Source organism: Pteropus alecto, unplaced genomic scaffold (genome assembly GCF_000325575.1).
Source record: "Pteropus alecto unplaced genomic scaffold, ASM32557v1 scaffold34, whole genome shotgun sequence".
NCBI lineage: Eukaryota > Metazoa > Chordata > Mammalia > Chiroptera > Pteropodidae > Pteropus > Pteropus alecto.
Window position 1 is genome coordinate 6,710,850 of NW_006435763.1, and position 19,864 is coordinate 6,730,713.

Sequence of the window (19,864 nt, forward strand, 5' to 3'; positions counted from 1 at the left end):
TCAAGGGGGTGTCACTTGGTGGTTAAGGGGGCTCTGGCATCGGGACCAAGATGCCTCGGGTAGAATCCCAGCCCCTGTCCTTCCCACTCTGCAGTCGTGGGCAGTTATGCGACATCACTGGGCTGCAGTTTTTTCGTCTACAAAATGGGAAAAATAAACAGTGTCTCCACCTCAGCGTTGCTGTGAGCCGAGTGAGGGAGTATGCACACGTGGTCGGGACAGTGCCCTGGCACACAGTAAGCGCTAGAAAAGGTAGCGGAGGTCAAAGGGGACGTCTCTGGAAGGGTGCTGGGGTGTTCATCTCACGTAACCGGTGCACAGTCAGGCTTGGGCTGGAGGCCACTCCCAGGACCAGTACGAGGACCCTCACCCCAGCAGGGGTTCCTAACCTAGGGTCCAGCTACTCCCTGGAGATCTGGCAGGGTGGCCATGAATTTAGATGAGAAGAAGAAAATGACATCTTTGTTTTTACAAAGATGTAAAGTGAAGTGTAGCCTTCCGCTCCATTTTGAATTTGAAGCACTGAGGCACAGTGGCAGCTGCAGTAACTGGGACCTTGTCACCAGTGGAAATCAGCATGTTCCTGTGACATTTCAGGTGTGCAGGACATTCAGGTTGTTTATGTGCGTCCTTCCTTAAACAGCAGGGGAGTTCTGAGGCCCGCCTTGAAGTCTGTCATTTCAACCCAGTCACCAAGGACTAGTAGATGACAGCATAACAAGTACGTTGAAAAAGTATTTTGATAACTGGGTCGTAGTCGTACTGGTTTCTTTCGTTGTGGCCTCGTGTATTTTAGTTTCTGCATAGTATTCTGGGGAGCCCATAGGCCAGGCTGTGACACGGTCAGATGTGCATAGGCTTCAGGGGTACTTGTTAACAAGTGCAGATTCTGGGGGTCCTCTCCCAGAGAGTCTCGCTCCACAGGATGGGATCGGCCCCCGTATCACATTTTTGACAGCTCCCTCATCAATTCAGGGGTGGGTGGTTCTGGGGTCACAGTTTGAGAAACGTCCTCCTGGACTCGGGCTGTGACAGTGACTCAGCACCTGTGGGGACAGAGTTCCTTTCTGGGGTGATGAAAATGTTCTGAAGTCGATCATGGGGATGACTGCATAACTCCGTGAACACGCGAACCTGCGGACCGTGCGTTCTAAATGGGCGTGGTGGGGGTGCGAACTACGCCGCAGCGAAGCCGAGGAGCCAGGAGTGGCCCAGCTCCCGACTCCCTCAGTTCAGGTCCCAGGATTTCTGGGGAGAGGACGGGATGGGCAGGAGGCCGGCTCGACGCTTGGCTTCAGTGTTCTCAAATCTCCTTCTTAGCATTTTATGATCAATTTCTCTTTTTTGGGTAATCTAGCTATTTGTCAAGTGAAGGGACAAAAGAAATCAGGTTTTCTAAGGAGGAAGTTGATCGGTGTTACTGTCCATTGATTAATTGGGATGCATTTCCATTTCCTGCTGCATATGGTCTTTATGGTAAAACTCATCGGAGCCCTGATGGAAAGCCTTGTCCTCGGAGTCAGAATCTTGGGTTCAGTCCTGACCCAGTGACTCAGTAGCCCTGTGGCCTTGGGATGGCGGTGTAACTCCTCAGAGCCTCAGTTGTCACCTTTTAAAATGTCATCAAAATGCCCACCTGGCGGGGCTGCTGTGAGGCTTGACTGTGATGATAGTCATGCATGCGCTTTGTGAACCACTCTGTCCCAGGAGTGACAAAATGATGACCAGGTGACAAACCGAAGCCAGCGGCGGAGTCCAGCCTGTAGACACGCTCGTTGGCCAGACCTCGTGGAAAACATTTGGAGTGAATTACCCATATTTAAAACATGGTCGATCACAGAAAAATCCAGTTTTTCGGTTCCTCTTGAAAACTCAGGTCCAGCCGTGTGAGGCCATATTCCTCGACCTGGCCAGCTGGCCACAGCTGGAGAGCAGCTGCCCCGTTGGGGGGCGGCAGGGGGACTTGTGCGCTTTCTCCTGTTCCTCTGGGCACCTCCGGACCCATGGAACCCATTTCCGTTGCCTCCCCGGCCCCCTGGCCCTCCTGGCAGTGTCCCCTGGTCTCAGCCGATTGTCGTGTTCCTGGTATCAGTGCTGCTGCTTTGGCTGGGACTTACGAAAGATGACGAGATGCAGAAAAGCTACCGGTTGTCACTTCTTACTACAGGTGACCCTGGAACGCAAGTTTGAACTTCTAGGATCTGTTTATACATAGAGTTTTAAAAAAAACAAAAACATGAAGTCAGCCCTCTGCGTCTCCGGGTTTTACATCCGCAGATCCAGCAGATCAAACGCAGTATTTTTTTGTCCGCCGTTGAGTCCGCGGTCGCAGGGGGCCGACTGTCCACACCGACGGCTCTGCACCATCTTACATAAGGGACTCAGGCATCCGGAGGTGTGCACGTCCGTGGGGGGTCATGGGTCCAGACCCCCGTGGGTACTGAGGGACTGTAGCTAAGCTTTGGGGGAGTCAGGAGTTATATGTGGGTTTTCGACTGTGCTGTGCTAAATAGGAACCCTTCCCCCCAGCCCCGCGAGGTGGGGTTCTGGCGCCTGCCCACTGAAGGCAACGAGCCGGAGGCCATGCAGCTGGCCGGGGGTCGCACAGCTGGTGAGCAGCAGTGCCCCTCATTCCTGCACTTCCTCCCAGCATTGCTTCCCCCCAATGTTTTGGCTCCTTTTCTGAAAGATTTATTAGCTAATACTTACATGCCTCTTTGAGTGAGCCAGCGAGCAGTTCGCAGATATTCACTCCAAACACGCCTCTTACTCCCCTCCCCTCCCCTCCCCTCCCAGAAGCAGACCCTGGCGCAGAGAGGTGAAGGGACTCGCCCAGGGTCACCAGCTAGCAAGTGGCCAAGACAAAATTTAGAGCCAGGATATCTGTGCCCGGTGCTGTCCTCTCTGCCTCTCGCGTTAGCTCTCGTGGGAAGGTCGTCATTTCTGGGGTATTACCTCTGCTCCCAAGTCGTGACAGTTAATAGAATTCCTGCAGATGTTGCAGATGGTGGAAGCCAGAGCCTGTCTGTGCAGCTGGGCGGGAGGTCTGCGTCCCCTCTAGGAGACCCCCTAGAAGTCCCCTGGGGGCCTCCACGTAGGCATTTGTGTGCAGGGAGGGGCTTTGGAGCCTTGGCAGAGACACTTGGGAGAACATTTCCCACTTGGATTGCCAGCTGAATCTGGGGCCTTTCTTTCTTTCTTTTTTTTTTAAAAATGTTTGCTTTGCTTCAGTTGCTGGCACTGAGCCATCAAAGTACAATTCAAGAAAAATGTCACAGCCATTGAAGCATGGATAGCATGTGGAAAATTTTTTCCTCGTAAGGTTGGGAATAATCTCTCATCTCTTTGGTTATGAGCAAAAGCTCACAGAAGTGGCTTAATTGTAAACCGTTACTTCTTCACCCCCCGTATTCCACCTTTTGATGTGTTGAATGGCCTCCCACAGTAGTCACGGCAGTTTGTTGAAATTAAGTTACTGGAACATTCAGATTGTTGTCTTTTTCCAAGGCAGATCCTTAAATAAAATGTATTTTTGAACATCTACATAGCAGAACAAAATAGCCTAGTTAGAAACAGCTGTCAGCAAAGAGAGGCAGCAGTAAGTTGGCAGCAGTGAGATGGGCTCTAAACAGACGGACGGCAGACCACAGCCCGGGCAGTCCTGATGCCTGTAGTTTGAGGCAGCAGACTTTCGAATGTCATGTGTCCTCCTTCTTGACATTACAGCAATTCCTGTAGATGATGACAGCTGTGCAAACCGTCTCACACCCCTCCACCCTCATCCTCACCCGCTGGAAGTATTAGTGCTGTGTCTACACACACGGGTTTGCTGGCTTAGAGCACTCCTCATTCTCCAGGCCTGCTTTCAAAATAGCTGAGTGCGTGTGCGCCTCCCCCAGGTGGCCAGCGCCATGCAGTCAGAGGCATGCAGGGGGGCAGAGTAAATATAGCATGAGCTGTCAGGCATGTCCGCTCTGGAGCCAGACTGCCGGGGCTCAAATCCTGGTTCCCCCAAGCGTCATCATTGTGACCTTGGGCCACTTAACCTCTCTGTGGCCCATTTCCCATCTGTGACATGGTGGCGGGGGGTGGGGGGGCGCGGCTGTCATAATCGTATCCTCCTGGAACCCAGAACAGCTCTGGGAGCTACGATCGCCACCATAAAGTTAGCTAGTGTTACTTGTTTTTACAGCTACCTCAGTTCCTGGCACATAGAAGGTACTCAAAAATGTCATCCATTCAACATTTACCGAGCGCCTACCACGTGTCCAGCACTGTCCTAGGAATCGGAGACGGGGCACCATTCAGAGTGTTCCCTGGGCAGTCCTGGAGGTGTGTTATTGGCAGACACGACAGGTAATGTACCTGCCCTGCTCGAGGTTACAGGCTAGGATGAAACAGCTACGCAGATAGACCAAGCGATGTTATTGGGTAGTTCACTGAAGGAGTGAACGCGATCACTTCGGTGGGAACTGCCTGGAAAAATAAGACAGGATGATTCAGGGTAGAAACGGGCGAAGGCATCGGGGGCGCTGGCTGGTCAGGGACGGTCTCACCTGGGCTTCCTTCTCCTGGCTCCCAGCCCACTGAGCCAGCGAGAGGGAGCAGTGGCGGACTGGAGCGGGGCGGAGGGTGAGGTCGGGTGCTTGTCTCCCCACGCGCGCTAGGCCACAGTTTTGGCAATGGCTTTTGTCCTGCACCCAAGGGCACGGCCCCTGCCAGGTGGCCTCATCCAGCTGCCGGTCTCGACAGCCCAGTAACACCACCACCCACTCCCGTGCATCTGCAGCCCCGAGGGAGCTTGGTGGCTGCCCAGCCCGGGCGCCTCACCTTCCCCCTAGTTCCCACACCCTGCCCACATCGTCACGAACAGCCCTTCATTAAACTGTCCTCGTTCAGCCCTTCAACTGTGCCCCCTGTATCCTGGCAGGACCCTAAGTGGCCCGTCTGGTCCCAGGCGCCGTAAGGCGTGGCTGGCGTGAGGGACAAGGCGTACCGGCCGGGGCAGGGAGGTGATGGTGGCAGAAACGGACACGTGTCCTCAGTGGGAGAAGTCTCTGGAGAGTGTTGAGCGGGAGAGTCACATAATTGAATGTGGCTTCTTGGAACGTCACGGAAGCCGCAGACCTGTGTCTCTCTTCCATTCAGTTTCGTATCCGAGAAACACCGTATAAGCTCGGTGACTGTGTCTGGGTTTCTCCTCTCCCGGTTTAGCTGTTAATGCTGTTGAATGCCCTGGCGAGCGAGGCTGTTTTTAAAGTCGGTGCCCCAGTGGTGACTGGTCATTTGGGGAGCTTACCCCAAGTCGGTGGCCTCTGCTGTCCTCTGCTACGAGACCTGCAATCTTGCTTTCGTAGTTGAACGGAACTTACTGTCGCTACACACACGAGCACAGGGCTGTAATTTTGGAAACAGGCCATTAAGCTGACAGGTGACGTTGCTTTCTCATTCCCCGGACCCCAGAACGGAGGCTCTCAGAGCTGGTCCCCGCAGACGAGCGTGGTGACGAGCGGGATGAACCGTGTTTTGTCATTTTCCTGTGTTGTTTAATTGTCGCTGGCACTTTAATTTCTCCACAGCTGCTAAGGGTGGGGACCTGGGTTTCTGTCTTTTTTTTTTTCCCTCCTGCTTCGTTTCTGAGATTATTTATCTTTTTTGCTTCTCCATTAGGATCACCCTGAACACGGGGTCCTGTTCCTTGTTCGAGAGCTTCTCAACGTGATCCAGGACTACACCTGGGAGGACAACAGCGACGATAAGATCCGCATCTACACCTGCGTGCTGCACCTCCTGTCCGCCATGAGCCAGGAGACCTACCTGTACCACGTAGACAAAGGTAGCGGCCCCTTTCCACCAGACGGCACTGCGCTTGAATTTCGTGAAGGAAACGTTTCCATTTTCTTTATTTATCCACTTCGTGTTTTTCCTACCGTGAGCTTCTAGTTCAAGGTCTTGCTAAATTTGCCCAGTGTAAGAACTGCCTGAAGCACCTCTTAAGAATCCAGATTCCTGAGCCCCGTCTGCCCCTTCTAAATTACACTCCCGGAAAGAGGCATCCAAGATCTAAGATTCGACAGTCAGACGAGTTCAGAGAAGCCCTTTGAGATTGGTGCCGTCTCTGGTGTGCTGCAGAATGACCTAGAACCGTGGTTAAGTGCACACGTGCGTGAGCTGCATCCCAGGCCTGCTCCTCACCGGTCTCAGGAGGACCCTGGTCTGGGTGTTTTCACTCGCTACGCCAAGTGATGCTGAGGCTGAGCAAGCCCCTAGGTCAGGTGCTCGGGAGGAGGGAGATGGCCTAGATCAGGTGCTTGGGAGGAAGATGGCCTTGGGCCTCCAAGTGCTACCAGCCATCTTGAACTCGCTGCTGTGAGTTTGGGAGCAGCCTTCTCAGGTCCTGGGTATAAGGTGGGACAGTCCCAATTCTAAACCTCTGCTCACTAGGCCTAAGCATCCTCCTGCTTGTCAGATGCTCAGTTACAATTTTAGGTTCCCAGAAAATGTCCCTATGTTAAAAGTGCTGTGCCCAGTAATTGTATGCTTTAGGGTTTAAGCAATTGTCTGTACATTTGGAAGTTTCCAGAACGAACCTACAGTGGTAATTATGCTCCCAGAAGTTCTCTAGCTGAGATTGGAGGCTGACAGTAAAGGTGTATCTTGGGGAGGCTGGTTAATATAGGTGATGACAGCTCCCAGGCCCACGTTCCTACTGCGTGCCAGGTACTGCCCCAGACTCGAGGGGCTTCTTTCCCCGTTAGTCCTCACAGCACTGCCATGAGGAGGCATCTGTGTCTCCATTTTACACACCACCAAGGGGGAGACCCACACGGTTTCAGGGGCTCAGGGCCTCATACCCAGAACTGTGGGGCATACATTATGCTCTTTGATTACAAAATGACAATGTTCTAATTAAATACAACATACATACAAAAAACTGTAAAGCTCAGTGAATTACCACAAAGTGAAGCACACCCAGGAGCACAACCTAGCTGAAGACGTTGAACGTTACTCGTTCCCCAGAAGCCCCCACGTGCTCCCCTCCAAGTGGCGCCACCGCTTCCCTCCCCAGAGACACACCTCTCTCCTGACCTCCAGCATTACGAATTAGCTTGCCAGTTTCTGCCTTTTATGTAAACGGACTCATTTAGCAAACACTCTTGGGTGTCTGGCCTCTTTCACTCAGTATCACGTCGGCAAGAGTCTTCTGTGCCGTTGCATGTAGCTGTTCAGCCTTTTGCATCGCTGTATAGTATTCCACCGTGTGAATATCCCCAAGTCCATCCATTCCTTTGTGGATGAATATTCGCAGGTTTCCAGTTCCAGTTCTGGGCTGTCATGGGTAAGCAGTGCTGCTATAAACACTCCTGGGTATTAATTTCTGGTGCTTATTTCTGTCAGGTGTAGCCTGGCGGCGGACTAGCTGGCTCATAGGACTTGCTTAGTTCAGCTTTGGTAGGTAACTGTCACAGTTTTCCAGTGAAGCCTCCGTTTGTTCCCTTGGCTTGGTCAGTCTTCGTTCTGGCCGTTCTGAGTGTATTTCGCATTGATCCGATGGCTAAGGAGGTTGAACACGTTTTCCTGTTTGTTGGCGTTCTCATTTCCTCTCTCGTGAAGGGCACGTTGAGGGCTCCAAACCGTACGCTTTTGAGGACCGGATACCTGTAAACCGAAGGCTCTGTCAGAGGAGCAAGCCCTCCTCTCTCTGGTCCCTCTGTGTAAACCACACGGCCAGGGCGACTGCAGGAGCCTGAGGACGGGCACGCGCGGGGGGTGTCACTTCTCCGCGCCCCGAGCGCCAGGTCTGGACTCGGGGGACCGGCTTCCTTCTGATTCCCCAGTTCACCCTTTCCCGCGTTCCATGGGCGGCAGTCTAGTTTTCTAGCCTTTCGAGATAAAAACGGAAAGGTGGTTATCTTTTCCTTCTCGGCCCAGCTGTGTTTATTTTGGATGCGCAGTTGTGACTTGACAGTCGTGTTAGCGGGGCGTGTCCTGGGGCCGCGGGGGGCTTTGCGGGGGATGGAGGGTTCCATTTCCCCATCCCAGTCTTATTCTAGGCAGCCTTTAGACAGCGATGGCATGGGTTGAAACGTCTGGAAAACGGGGGGCAAGGACGTTTTGCAGTTATGAAGGCGCCTAGGCTGCTTTCTGTCCAGATTTAGAAAGAGAATGTTCTGAGGTGTACCTGGAGCGAACTCCAGTGTTTTCGTGCAGGAGCGAGCGTCTGGCGTGGGCGGGAGAGCGGCGCCATGCTGCAGGCTTGTTTCGCATGTGGATGGAGCGCATCTAGTGGGAAGAGGACAACTCGGCCCCTTCGCTCCTCCGTGCCACCTGCCAGGCCCCTGCAGCACTCGGGGCTGTGACCCCGGGGCCAGGCCGATGCAGAGCTCGGGGGCTGTTTTCGGTGGCCATGTGCCAGGGACCTCATTTCTCCCGCCCTGAGCAGTGGGTCTGGCTCAGGCCCACTCTGCACGCTGGCCTGACCGGCTTCCTTATAATTCTCAAATTCAGCCTTTCCTCCCTCCCTCTGTCCCTCCTTCCCTCCGTCACCACCAAGTGTCAGGGTGGACACTAGTTTCTCTGCTTCTGACCCCTTTCTCTGGAGAATGCAACCTGTAGAGCTTGGCCTGGATCTGGCTAATTCTAGAATTCCATCCCAAGTCTCGATTTTAGGATGCTGTACTGACCCCTCCTGACATTCAGCTCAGGCGAATGTGGTCACCGCTTGGTACGTCTGCATCTCCTAATGGCCTGTGAGCTCTGGCCTCCCAGGGACCAGGTGGGCCTTGTTCCCTGCTGGGTCCCCAGCACCTAGCCCAGCCTGGGGCATGGCAGGCCCTCCTCCAGTAGATGCTGACTGCACACACGCGAGCAGCCTGTTGCAAACACACCTCTGGCCCCTGTGGTCAGGAGGCCTGCAGCTGGACTGGCCACGGGCCTCTTAGACCTTCCTCCTGTTCTCCAAAACAAGGGTAGACTCCAGCCCGAGTAAGACCGGGAATTTATGTGGAACTCTCTCGTCCTCCGCAGAGACGAGAGAAATTCCTTTACCAGCTGCAGGTCTGCCATCCTGCAAAATCAGCTGGCGAATGGCTGAATCCAGCTCTTTCGCTTCTTATAATAACTGCCATCCTCCACGTGGTGGACAGCAGTCGCGACACAGGGGCCAGAGCTGTCTTAGAAAAAATCCCAGTACAGACCCCCGTGGCCCAGCCTGGTGTCAGAGGAGCGAGTGCAAAGCAAACGGCTGGCCCAGGACAGTTCTTCCCAGGAGAGTCGCAGAGACCTGCATGAGAGACCGCCTGCCGCCAGCGGCGCTGGGGAGCACGGAGACGGACGGGGCTCCCTACTCTCGGGCAGTATTTGTCTGCAAGCCGCTGACCGACGGCGTGGCCGTGTGTGTGGTCGAGAGAGCACGTGAGAGCGTGCGCAGAGGTAGCAAAATGGGATCAACTAAGGCATCCCAGTGTTCAATTTTTCCTACTTTTCTATAGCTTTGACATTTTTCAAATTAAAAAATTGGGCCAAGAAAAGCACAGTAAATTACATTCCCACAGATAATCTAAACTGAAATGTTTATTAAAAACGCCCCCAAACCATAAAGTGGATTAGCGCTGTGTGCTTGTGGCCACGTGCACAGCCACACCCTCCCGAGGCACCAGCATGGCCTCGGGGTCATCAGAGGTCTCGGCCCTGACAGTGGCCTCTGCCAGGTCAGAAGCAGCAGAGTGCCACCGCCCTCTCCCTCGGCCGCATGGCCTGCGGGCTGTCCGCTGCGTCCGGCCTCGGAGTGCTGCCTGGTGCTCCTCCGCGACATGGCCGGTGTTCGGGGCTGGGAGCCGAGATGAAAGCAGCCAGAAATGGTCTGGTGACAAAGGAGGGGTAGGTGGAGGGCAAGAATGGACTCTGCGAGGCAGGGCTGTGGTTCGTTACGGACTCCAGGACTCCCCAGCAGCCTGACCCAGCACCCCTCACCCCCAAAAGACGGGAAACAACGGAGAAGTCCGCAGCAGGGACATTCTGGTCTGTCGTACAGAGGGACCCGGGTCAGCTTTTCCAGACCAAGCAGATCGGTGTGCGCCGATGCGGAAGCAGCTTCAGGTGTAGCCAGTGAGAACGGAGCGCGAACCAGCGCGCTGTGCGGTCTCCTCCCCTACCCAGGGCAGGTGGCGCTGTGTGCAGGCCAGCTGACGGGAACGGGGTCGGACTCAGGCTGTCCTTGCTGGCTGGTCATACTGCAGGTGGCTGTCACGGGAGGTGCCAAAGCAGAGAGTGGGGGACTTTTTGGCAAGAGATGTTGTCACAGGTATTCAAGTTCATGAGCAGAGAACTGTGGTCCACCTGAAGGAGTCTGAGCAGGGGTGACAGGGCAGGTAGCTGGGTGCAGTGTGTAGCAGGCTCAGGCCTTGGAATGGTACCTCCCGGTTTGGGACCCTTGCTGGGACCACCTCTGAGCCTCAGCTTCCCCGTTCGTCAAAGGGAGATGTTACTGTCTTCTCCCCATGCTGGTTCTGAGGACCCGCAGAAAGGCGTGGGAAGCACTTAGCCCGGTGCCTGGCCCCTGGGAGGTGCTCAGTACTGGCAGCTGCTGCAGTGGTCACTATGATTCTCATTGTCTGCCTCCACCCATGGTCAAGGGGACATGACTTCCACACCCTGGTCTCTGGCTCTGACTGTCCAGGGGCCAGGTGTTTTCTCTGTGACTCCCAAAGCCTGAAGCCCGGGGGGACATATTGAATGTTTCCGTGTGCTCTGCTGCGATTTCCTGCCATCTGCTGACACCGCGTGGCACACGGCTGCCTCTCCCTAGCCCGGATGGCCTTGCTAACGTCTCCCTGCTCTGGCTTCTCCATCAGTCGACTCCAATGACAGCCTCTACGGGGGAGACTCCAAGTTTCTGGCTGAAAACAACAGGCTGTGTGAGACAGTGATGGCGCAGGTCCTGGAGCATCTGAAGACGCTGGCCAAGGACGAGGTAGGTGCCCTCACCGGCCCCACCCCTGCCGCGCGCTCTGAACGCCAAGGCTCCGGCTGGCTGGGCGCTGGTTCATTCTGGAAGGAAACCTTCATGTGAGTAATGCACACCGTCTGTCCAGTGCTGCGGGGCCTTGGCTCCCGTGTGCCTCCAGGGCCCCTCCGGGTCCCCTGGCCATGTGCTGCATCCCTGGTCCCTAAGCCTAACAGAGCTAAGATTCCCGTCGCCCAGTGACAGCGTGGCGGTCATGACGTGGCAGCGCCCCAGTTGGGTCTGCGGCAGGGCTGAGAGCACCATCCCCACGCTTTCACTGTAGCTTTTCCACGTCCGGACGTTTCACACTGTGTCACAACCGCCTACAGTATTCAGTACGTAACGTGCTGCAGGCTTGCAGCCTGGGACCGGTGCACCCACCACACGGCCTAGGGCTGCGGTGGGCCGCCCCGCCCAGGTTGGTGTGAGAGCCCTGTGACGTCTGCACACTGATGAAGTCGCCTGACGGCACATTTCTCAGAGCGTATCCCCGTCGTTGAGACTCGTGACTTCGCCGGTTCCCTAGACGTGCCGACCATGGCTTCCATTTTGGCAGCTTCGCTGTGTATCCGCGTCGTTGAGACTCGTGACTTTGCCGGTCCCCTTCCCTAGATGTGCCGACCATGGCTTCCATTTTGGCAGCTTCGCTGCAGACGTGGGTGACAGCTGGATGGCTGGTTGTGCAGACGTCGCGTTACACTGATTCCTGTGCGGTCAAGGTGGGGGGCGTTGGCAGTGCCACAGGAGGCAGGGCCGCGCCCGACTTTCCTCCGCGGTCTCCCGTGCGTCAGCTGCTGCCTGGCGTTCACTCCGGTCTTGCTCTTCCCGTCCGCGTGAAGCTCTGAGCATTTTGATTTTATTCCCACTTAGCAATTGACAATCTGACGGCTGCTTCCTGGTCTCATCCTGGCAGGCCCCGTTTTCTCTGTCTTCCCCACCCCATTCCCTTTCCCAAACCCAGGATGGATTTCAGGCTGCTTGGTTTCCACTGGCCGCCTGGCCCTTCCCTTCCCCTTCCTGGACACTCCCAGCCCACCAGACCCTTTGAAGACAAAGTAAGATCAGACTGGGTTTTAAGTTTAATTCTCATTTCCAGGACTATCTAAAAACAGTGTTGCCCTTAACCCCTTCCCCACCCCACCAGAAAAACCACAAGAGTCTTATGTAGCCGCGGGTTCCCGTTCTCCCCAGGGTATTCAGGGAGGTGATGGAGAGAGGAGGATTTTTTCTGGACTCCATTCCCTGGTGGCCTCTGCCAAGGTCAGGGACACTGCCCAAAGGACCAGCCTTAGGTCTGGCAGTCCAAAGGGCAGAACCACTGCTGCCTGGGCCCTGAGTGCCCACCGCGCTTCTCCAGGTAGGCAGGATGTGTGGATATGTCCCATTAACCCTGGGGACCCCGCTGGGTGCAGGGCTGCCCAGCTCTTGGGAGCTTAATGCACAGAAGGCACTTGGCTGTCAGTGGAAAAGGCAGCATCAGACTCCCAGTCTCTTCAAGCACGGGGGGATCAAACCACATTAGAGGCGACTCCTGCCCCCCCCACCCCCAAACTGAAAAACCTTTGTCAAACACATGCAGACTCCGTCAGGGTTAAAGACCCAGCTTCTCTTTGCTTTTGTGTATGGTATGTGGTTTCAGGAGAGCCCTTCATGCCTACGGGAGAGAGGGAGTGTCCTGCGCCTTCATCCTGTACTTGTCACACTAACTAGATCCCCCTCTGTCCCCTGCCAAGAACAGTTCTTAGCGCTGTTCTCCGCTTCTTAAAACCACTGGCTTTGGTGCCAGCTTCTAGCCCAGGGAACCGTTTACAGCAGTGCTGTGTGTTTTAAGTTGTGCCCAAGAAAAATTGCCACATGGTTTGAAACTTCATCTCTGATGGAACAGGCTGGGTCTCATCAGAGGGGGCCTCTGACAGCATGCATGACCGGGGGCTGGGTAGGGCCCCATAGAGTTTGGAACTATTTTCATTTAATGTTTGTCTCTCTCTCTCTCGGGAGGGACTTTGATGGTGGTAGTGACTCTGAAACAATTCCGAAAAGTCAGCAAAGCCGGCTGTTTGCAGAGAGCATTCTGGCTGCATTGGTACAGGGCCCTGCACCGGACGCGTCGTATACGCACCTTCAGCGGACCGCGCTGAAGTGACAGCGATGTGAAGTGCACAGGCGACGCAGCGTGGCAGGGGCCTGGTGCTGGGGAAGCGCCCGCCCGTTCACTCTCCTCGTGGGGGCCAAGCCCCGTGCTGTCAGCAAACCCCGCTGCTGCTGCTCCTGGGGCCTCACGTCATGGTGCCCATGGCGGCCCTGCTCCAGACTGTCCTCTAGCTCCCTGTGAAGGAGCCAGTCTGTCTGAATGAGCTTTACGAGGTGGTCCGCTTGGTGAGGTGGAGCCCGACCCACACCAGGCCCTGGGCGCCTCCCAGACATGGCAGTTCTCACAGGACAGGGATGAAGTGTTCTGCTCCCTGCGAAGCCTCTGGAGGGAGGAGGGGCGCCAGAGTCTGACTGGGGGTCTCGTGTGGTGGTCGTGGCTCCTGGCTCGCATGTCGCCTGTTGGCCAGCTCACTTCTCATCCCTCAGACCCGGCTCGACAATTTTGGTTTTAATGGGCTATGTGTTTAAGACACTTGTGAATTGGGCTTTTTACGGTAAAATGCTTACTGAGAAGATGTGGGATGGAGAAATACTCAGACAGTTGTTTAACTTTTTTAAAGTATCTCCCACTTCAGCGCAGTGCAGCCGAAGGGCCTCTCTTTGGGGAGACCCTTTAGTGGGACTTGTAGCTTGGCCTCTAGATCCCAGCAGAAAATGCGGCCCTCGTGGTCTCCAGGCGTCAGACCATGGCCCGTTTCAAACCAGAATGCGCTGGGGCCTATTGAACGGTGATCTCTGCCCGGGTTCCCGGCCGGGGCGGAACTGCACTGTCTGATTAAAGGGACACAGAGCAGTCAGCTGCCAGCCAGGTCATGAGTCCGCACCAGGTAGGTTCCTCCTCCTCCCCCTGGGCCCCAACAGCATGACCCCACTCCCAGACCGAAATGCTGTGCTGTACGGTCAGCTGCTTCTGTGACTGTCACCTGGTGCAGGCCACTGCCAAGGTAGGCTCACTTTAGGGCAGGTTCACGTGTTTTGTTCCAGTGGCCCCGGGAAACTGATACCCGCATGTCAGTCTCTCACCCAGCTGCATTCGAAGCTGCTCTTTGGCAGTTTATTGTATTGTTTTTCCCCCACTAATGGACCGTTTTGTATTTTTAAATTATTTTCTAATTAGAGTTTACCTACAATGTTAGTTTCAGGTGTATAACACAGTGATTACATTTACGTACCATGTGCAGTGATCACCCCAGTTAAGTCCAGTACACACCTGACACCATAGTTATGTTGACTATATTACCTGTTACACTTCGCATCCCGTGACTCTTTTTATAACTGGCAATTTGTACTTCTTAATCTCTGACTCTTTTCGCCCATTCCCCACCCCTCCGCGACCGTCAGTTTGTTTTCCGAGTTTGTTTCAGATTTGTTTTTGTGTAGATTCCACTTCTAAGTGAAATCATATGGTATTTGTCTCTGACTCATTTCACTGAGGTTGATCCATGTCTTGGCTCTGGTAAATAATGCCGCAGTGCACGCAGAGGCACATTTTCTTGACTTAGTGTTTTGGATTTCTTTGGCTAAATTAACCCAGAAGTGGAATTGCTGGGTCATAAGGTAGTTCTATTTTTAATTTTTTGGGGAACCTCCACACTGTTTTCCATAGTGGCTGCACCAATTTTCGACCCCACCAATAGCATATGAGGGTTCCCTTTACTTCAAACCATCACCGACACTTGTTGTTTGGTGATTTATTAATGATAGCCATTCTGACAGGTGTGGTATTGTGCTGTTAATTTGCATTTCTCTGATTAGCGATGTTGAGCATTTTTCATGTCTACCGGCCATCTGTCCTCTTTGGAGAAGTGTATATTTAGGTCCTCTGCACATTTTTTAATACATTTGTTTGTATTTTTGGTATTGTTATATTCGTTTCTTATATATTTGGCAAACATCTTCTCCCGTTCAGTTGGTCGTCTTTGTTTTGTTGATGGTCTCCTTGGCTGTGCAAAAATCTTAAGTTTTTAGTTTTGATGTAGCCCCGTTTGTTTATTCTTTTGTCTCCTTTGCCCGAGGAGACATCCAGAAAAAATGTTTATTGCTAAGACTGATGTCAGAGTGTTTACTGCCTGTTTTCTTCTAGGAGTTTTATGTCTCAGGTCTTACAGTTATTTCAGGTGGAAGAAAGCAATCTGGTTTCTTTTTTGCATGTATCTGTCCCGTTTTCTCAACACCATTTATAGAGGAGACTGTCTTTATCCCACTGTATATTGCCGCCTCCTTTGTCATAGACTGATCACGTAGGTGTGGGTTTATCTCTGGGCTCTATTCTGTTCCACTGATCTGTGTGCCTTTTTATGCCAGTACCATGCTTTTTTGATGACCATGGCCTTGTAGTATAGTGTGATATCTGACAGCGTGATACCTCCAACTTTGTTCTTCTCAGGATTGCTGTGGCGATTGGGAGTCTTCTGTGGCTCTATAAATTTTAGGATTATTTGTTTAATTCTGTGAAAAATGCTATTGGGATTTTGATAAGAACTGAGTTGAATCTAGATTGTTAAAAAGTCCATACTACCCAAAACAATGCTAATGCTTCTTAGCCATGAACATGATATATACTTCCATTTAATTGTATCTTCGATTTCTTCAGGGTCTTCTAGGTATTCTTTTTGATGCAATTTTAAATGGGATCGTTTTCTTAATTTTTTTCTAATTTGTTGTATAAAGTGCAACAAATTATTGGTGTATAAAGTGCAACTCATTTCTGAGTATTAATTTTATATTCTGCCAGTTTACTGAATTCATTTGAGTTCTAATAGTGTTTTGGTGGAATTTTTAGGATTCTCTATATATAGTATCATGCCATCTGCAAAGAGTAAGTTTTACTTCTTCGCTTTCAAAACCTGGGGCTCTACGTGCATCGTCTCGTGCGATCCCCGCGTGTCCTCTGAGGGGGTTCACCTTTCTCTCCTACAGGTGGAGAAGCTGGGACTTGGGAGGGTAAGCACCTTGCCCTCCAGGAGATCCGTAACGCAGCTGGCATCTGAACCTGCACCAGCATCAACCCGGGGCCCGGGCCGGGCCCGACAGTGACCTCTCTTTTCTGTTTCAGGCCCTGAAGCGCCAGAGCTTGCTGGGCCTGTCCTTCTTCAACAGCATCTTGGCCCACGGGGACCTGCGCAACAACAGACTCAATCAGCTGTCCGTCAGCCTGTGGCACCTGGCGCAGAGGCATGGCTGTGCGGACACAAGGACCATGGTGAGTCACTCCGCGGGCCCCTGGACAAGGCCCCGGAACACGGGGTCATGTGAGCGACATAGGCCGCTGGCCAGAGCACGACTGGCATCCATGCAGCTTCACGGCCAGGGTATCAAAGAGCCCTAATCCCCCTTCTAGAAAGGGGCCAGGCCTATGACGTCCGCAGGTCACTTCCTTGTGCTACAAAGTTTAGTACTGAAGATTTATTCCCTCTGCATAAAAACCACACATATTGAAAGGTAAGTCCTTCCTGCTCACATCCAAATATGATTTTAAGGCAATTTATAATTTAAAGAGTTTTAAAGACTTTGTTTCTTCCTGTTCCTGTCCTTCAAAACACTTTACTGGTGCTCTGCTAAAAAAAAAAAAAGAAAAGATCTCAGTATGGCTGATGTGGGTTCCAAGGATAATTACGAACCAGAAAGGAGCTGGATCATTCTTTTTCCTCCTAGGTGAAAACTCTGGAATACATCAAGAAGCAAAGCAAACAAACAGATATGGGTCATCTGACGGAGCTGGCCCTCAGGCTCCCTCTGCAAACAAGAACCTGACCTTGGGGCCCAGCCCCAAAAGGCCTGCCTTTTATTTTTATACATAGTCAACTGGTTTAAGCTTCGGCCTCTACCCAGAGTATTCTGACAATGAAAAAGTGGGAATTGTCAGCATAAACATCCAGCCTTGTTCACTGAGCAGCAGAATGCAAGTAACATCTTTCTGGTAGGTGTCTTTTTTTAATTGGAAAAAGAACCCTGAAAAGCAGTCCATTTTTAAAAAGCCACTGTTTCTCTAATTTGACCGTCTCAAGTCTAATTAAATGTTACCTAAACCACCTTAGAGCAGATGGCTGAATTCATTCCTTTTTCTATTAAAAAGCAGCTCTTGATTGGACTTAGTATACTGTAACAGAATAAACCACCTGAAGGAATATGTCTGTTCATGGCTGTTCATTTAATTACTTCTGACTTTCTTCCTCCACAAGAAAGAATGTGTCTAAGCTCACTGTCTGCTTGGCTTTGCATCCATAATTCTAAACAGCGTGCGATTCTGTCTGCTTTTCTACCACCAGTCTGATGGAACCTGGAATCTGACTCTTGCATCACCACCGATAAGCATCCCCTGACATTCTGTTTTGAATCAGTAAGAACAGTAATACTGATGGGCATGGAGTCCCAGCCTGGAATCTCTGTTCAGGAAAACGCATCCAAGTTATACATTCAAAGTGCCCCCAACCTACTCTACTTTTATAAGGTATATATGGGACATAATATTTTATCTCTACCCTGCGGAACACACGATTACAGTTCACATAGTTAACCTTAGTAAAAGTGGCTGATTTTTAAATTTATATACACGAATGTTTTAACTGACTAGTTTAGAACTAAGAATGTGCCATATAACTTTTCTGGCCAACTGAATAGTGACACTCGTCCACCCGCGGAACCCTGTTGAGAAAACAGCCTCATCACGGAGCGGCAGGTACAGAAGGATGCCCCCCCCACCCCCCGAACAAATGCAGAAATGCAGAGCGTGTGCCGATACTGCTCAAACAGTCCCAAGTGGCCTTTATTTCACAAATTACTTCCAATATCACTTTTACTATATACTATTGATATGAAAAAAATTGGCAAATTCACAAAGTCATTTCTTCCACTGTGAGGCTGTACACATCAGCTAGCGTTGGTTCTCAAGCGTGAGTCATTGAGTTCTTAATGCTCCTGCGTTCCCCTGAACTTGAACTTTCACGTCAGGTCAGGAGCTTCTGAAACGTGCTGCCTGGCCAGGCAGAGGCTTAGATTTTCTACGCTCTTGTGTGGTTTCCCCCAACCTATTACTAAATCAATTAGCCAGTCTCTGAAAACCACGGCCTACCCAAGATGACGTCTACTCTCATTACAGAGGATGACAGATTAAAAAACCCAAGAATTTTAGTAAATAAGGTAAAAATGAGAACTTCAAGAGACCTGTATTTTCTATGACTGCTTTAACAAGTTACTACAACACAATTTTTATCACCGTACAGTTCTACTGGCCAGCAGTCCACCTGGTCGCAGTGGGCTTACCTTCAAAATGAAGGTGTCGCGGGGCTGGAGGCACCAGGGGAGAATCTTTGCCTTGCCTTTTCCAGGTTCCAGCGGCCGCCCGCATTCCTCGGCGTGTGGTCCTTCCCATCTTCAAAGGCAGCAGCAGCTGGGAGTCTTTCTTAGACTCTCCACTCGTGTCCTCCTTCTACCTTGAAGGACCCCGGCGATTAGACTGGGCCCACCCACATCACCTAGGGTCTTATTTTAAGGGCAGGTGATTAGCAATCTTAATTCCATTTTGTTTTGCATCCTAACATATCCACAAGTTCGAGGATTAGGACGAGGCCTGTTGAACTAAGGGAGAAACAGGAATCGCCACAAAATAAAGCGGTTAAGAATCATGTGAGGTCTGGGGACAGCTAGATAAGGGCAATTTTGAGGAGAGAAGGACCCGGCCACAGGAAGATCAGGGAGCAATCCCCGAGGGAGAAATACTCAACCAAGACGCTGGCCGCACGAGATGCCAGACCTCCCGTCCGTCTCCCTCTCCCCCAAACCGCCTCGTTCCAGTGGAGACAGGCTGTATGTTACAGTCAGGCGTAAAGAACATGGAAATCACACCAAAAATCCCTTGCAGACAGGTAAAGGAGGGCCCTGGGCATGAGGAAGAGGGGCAAGTGTGGCTCAAGCCAATGTAGTTTACTGTGTAAGGGACAGGAGCTCAGCTAACACCCGAGGCTCAGACGTCAGTCGTCCCCAGACTGCAGGACAGGAGCTGCTCCTGTGAGTGATGGCAGTCTGCAGAGGCGAGCTTCAGCCCTTTCTAGGAACATTATAGCTGTCCTGCCTGCCTGACCTCCTCTGGCTAGACCCTGCCTCTGGAACAGACTTTAATAAACCTTCCCTGAGCGAGCGGCCCTCTCCAGCCAGCGGTGGTACTACAGCAAGTTCAAAGCCAAATCTCACTATAGAGACCACTTATACTAAATGGGAGAGGAAAGGCCTGATGTCCACACCCTCATGAGAGCTATCACTGTGGGGACAAGAGAGTGGACAATCTATCAACCACTCTTCAGAATCACCTGGTCCTTCCTGACAAGCCGAGGCAGGCCCAAACCAACGAACGAAGTCTCAGCCAGGTGAGGACGATCAGAGGACAGTCGGCTGGTTCCCCTCCACACGGAACAGAGTCCTGTGCTGATCGAGGCCAGAGCATCATTCGTCCCCGATCAAAGGGCAGGTGCCCCGAAGGAGCACACTCCACTGCAGAACCTCACCTGCTAGGCATCTGGCGGGCTCCCTTGCATTATGTACCTCAAGGCTGAACCCAGGAAAGGCCGAGCTTACGCACTGAGGGAACGGGCCCAGCCGAGTCACTGCTAGCAGATGTGTAAGACTCTTGACCTGGCCTCTGCTCGCTGGTCAGGGCCCAGGCAGGCCTCCCTCACCTCTGCCCCCTGGGGCGGCAGTGGACCCCACGTTCGT

General features: G+C 52.4%; 1 protein-coding gene across 1 annotated transcript in view; it reads left to right on the forward strand.

Moving 5' to 3' along the window:
- VPS35L (VPS35 endosomal protein sorting factor like) overlaps positions 1-17,283 on the forward strand; it is a 122,786-nt gene extending 105,503 nt beyond the window's left edge. Inside the window, exons 32-36 of the mRNA XM_025046103.1 lie at positions 4,216-4,356; positions 5,671-5,836; positions 10,854-10,972; positions 16,212-16,358; positions 16,811-17,283. Coding sequence (XP_024901871.1) covers positions 4,216-4,356; positions 5,671-5,836; positions 10,854-10,972; positions 16,212-16,358; positions 16,811-16,909 — 672 coding nt within the window. The 3' untranslated portion in view covers positions 16,910-17,283. The remainder of the gene's footprint in view (positions 1-4,215; positions 4,357-5,670; positions 5,837-10,853; positions 10,973-16,211; positions 16,359-16,810) is intronic.
- The last annotated feature ends 2,581 nt before the right edge of the window (positions 17,284-19,864 follow it).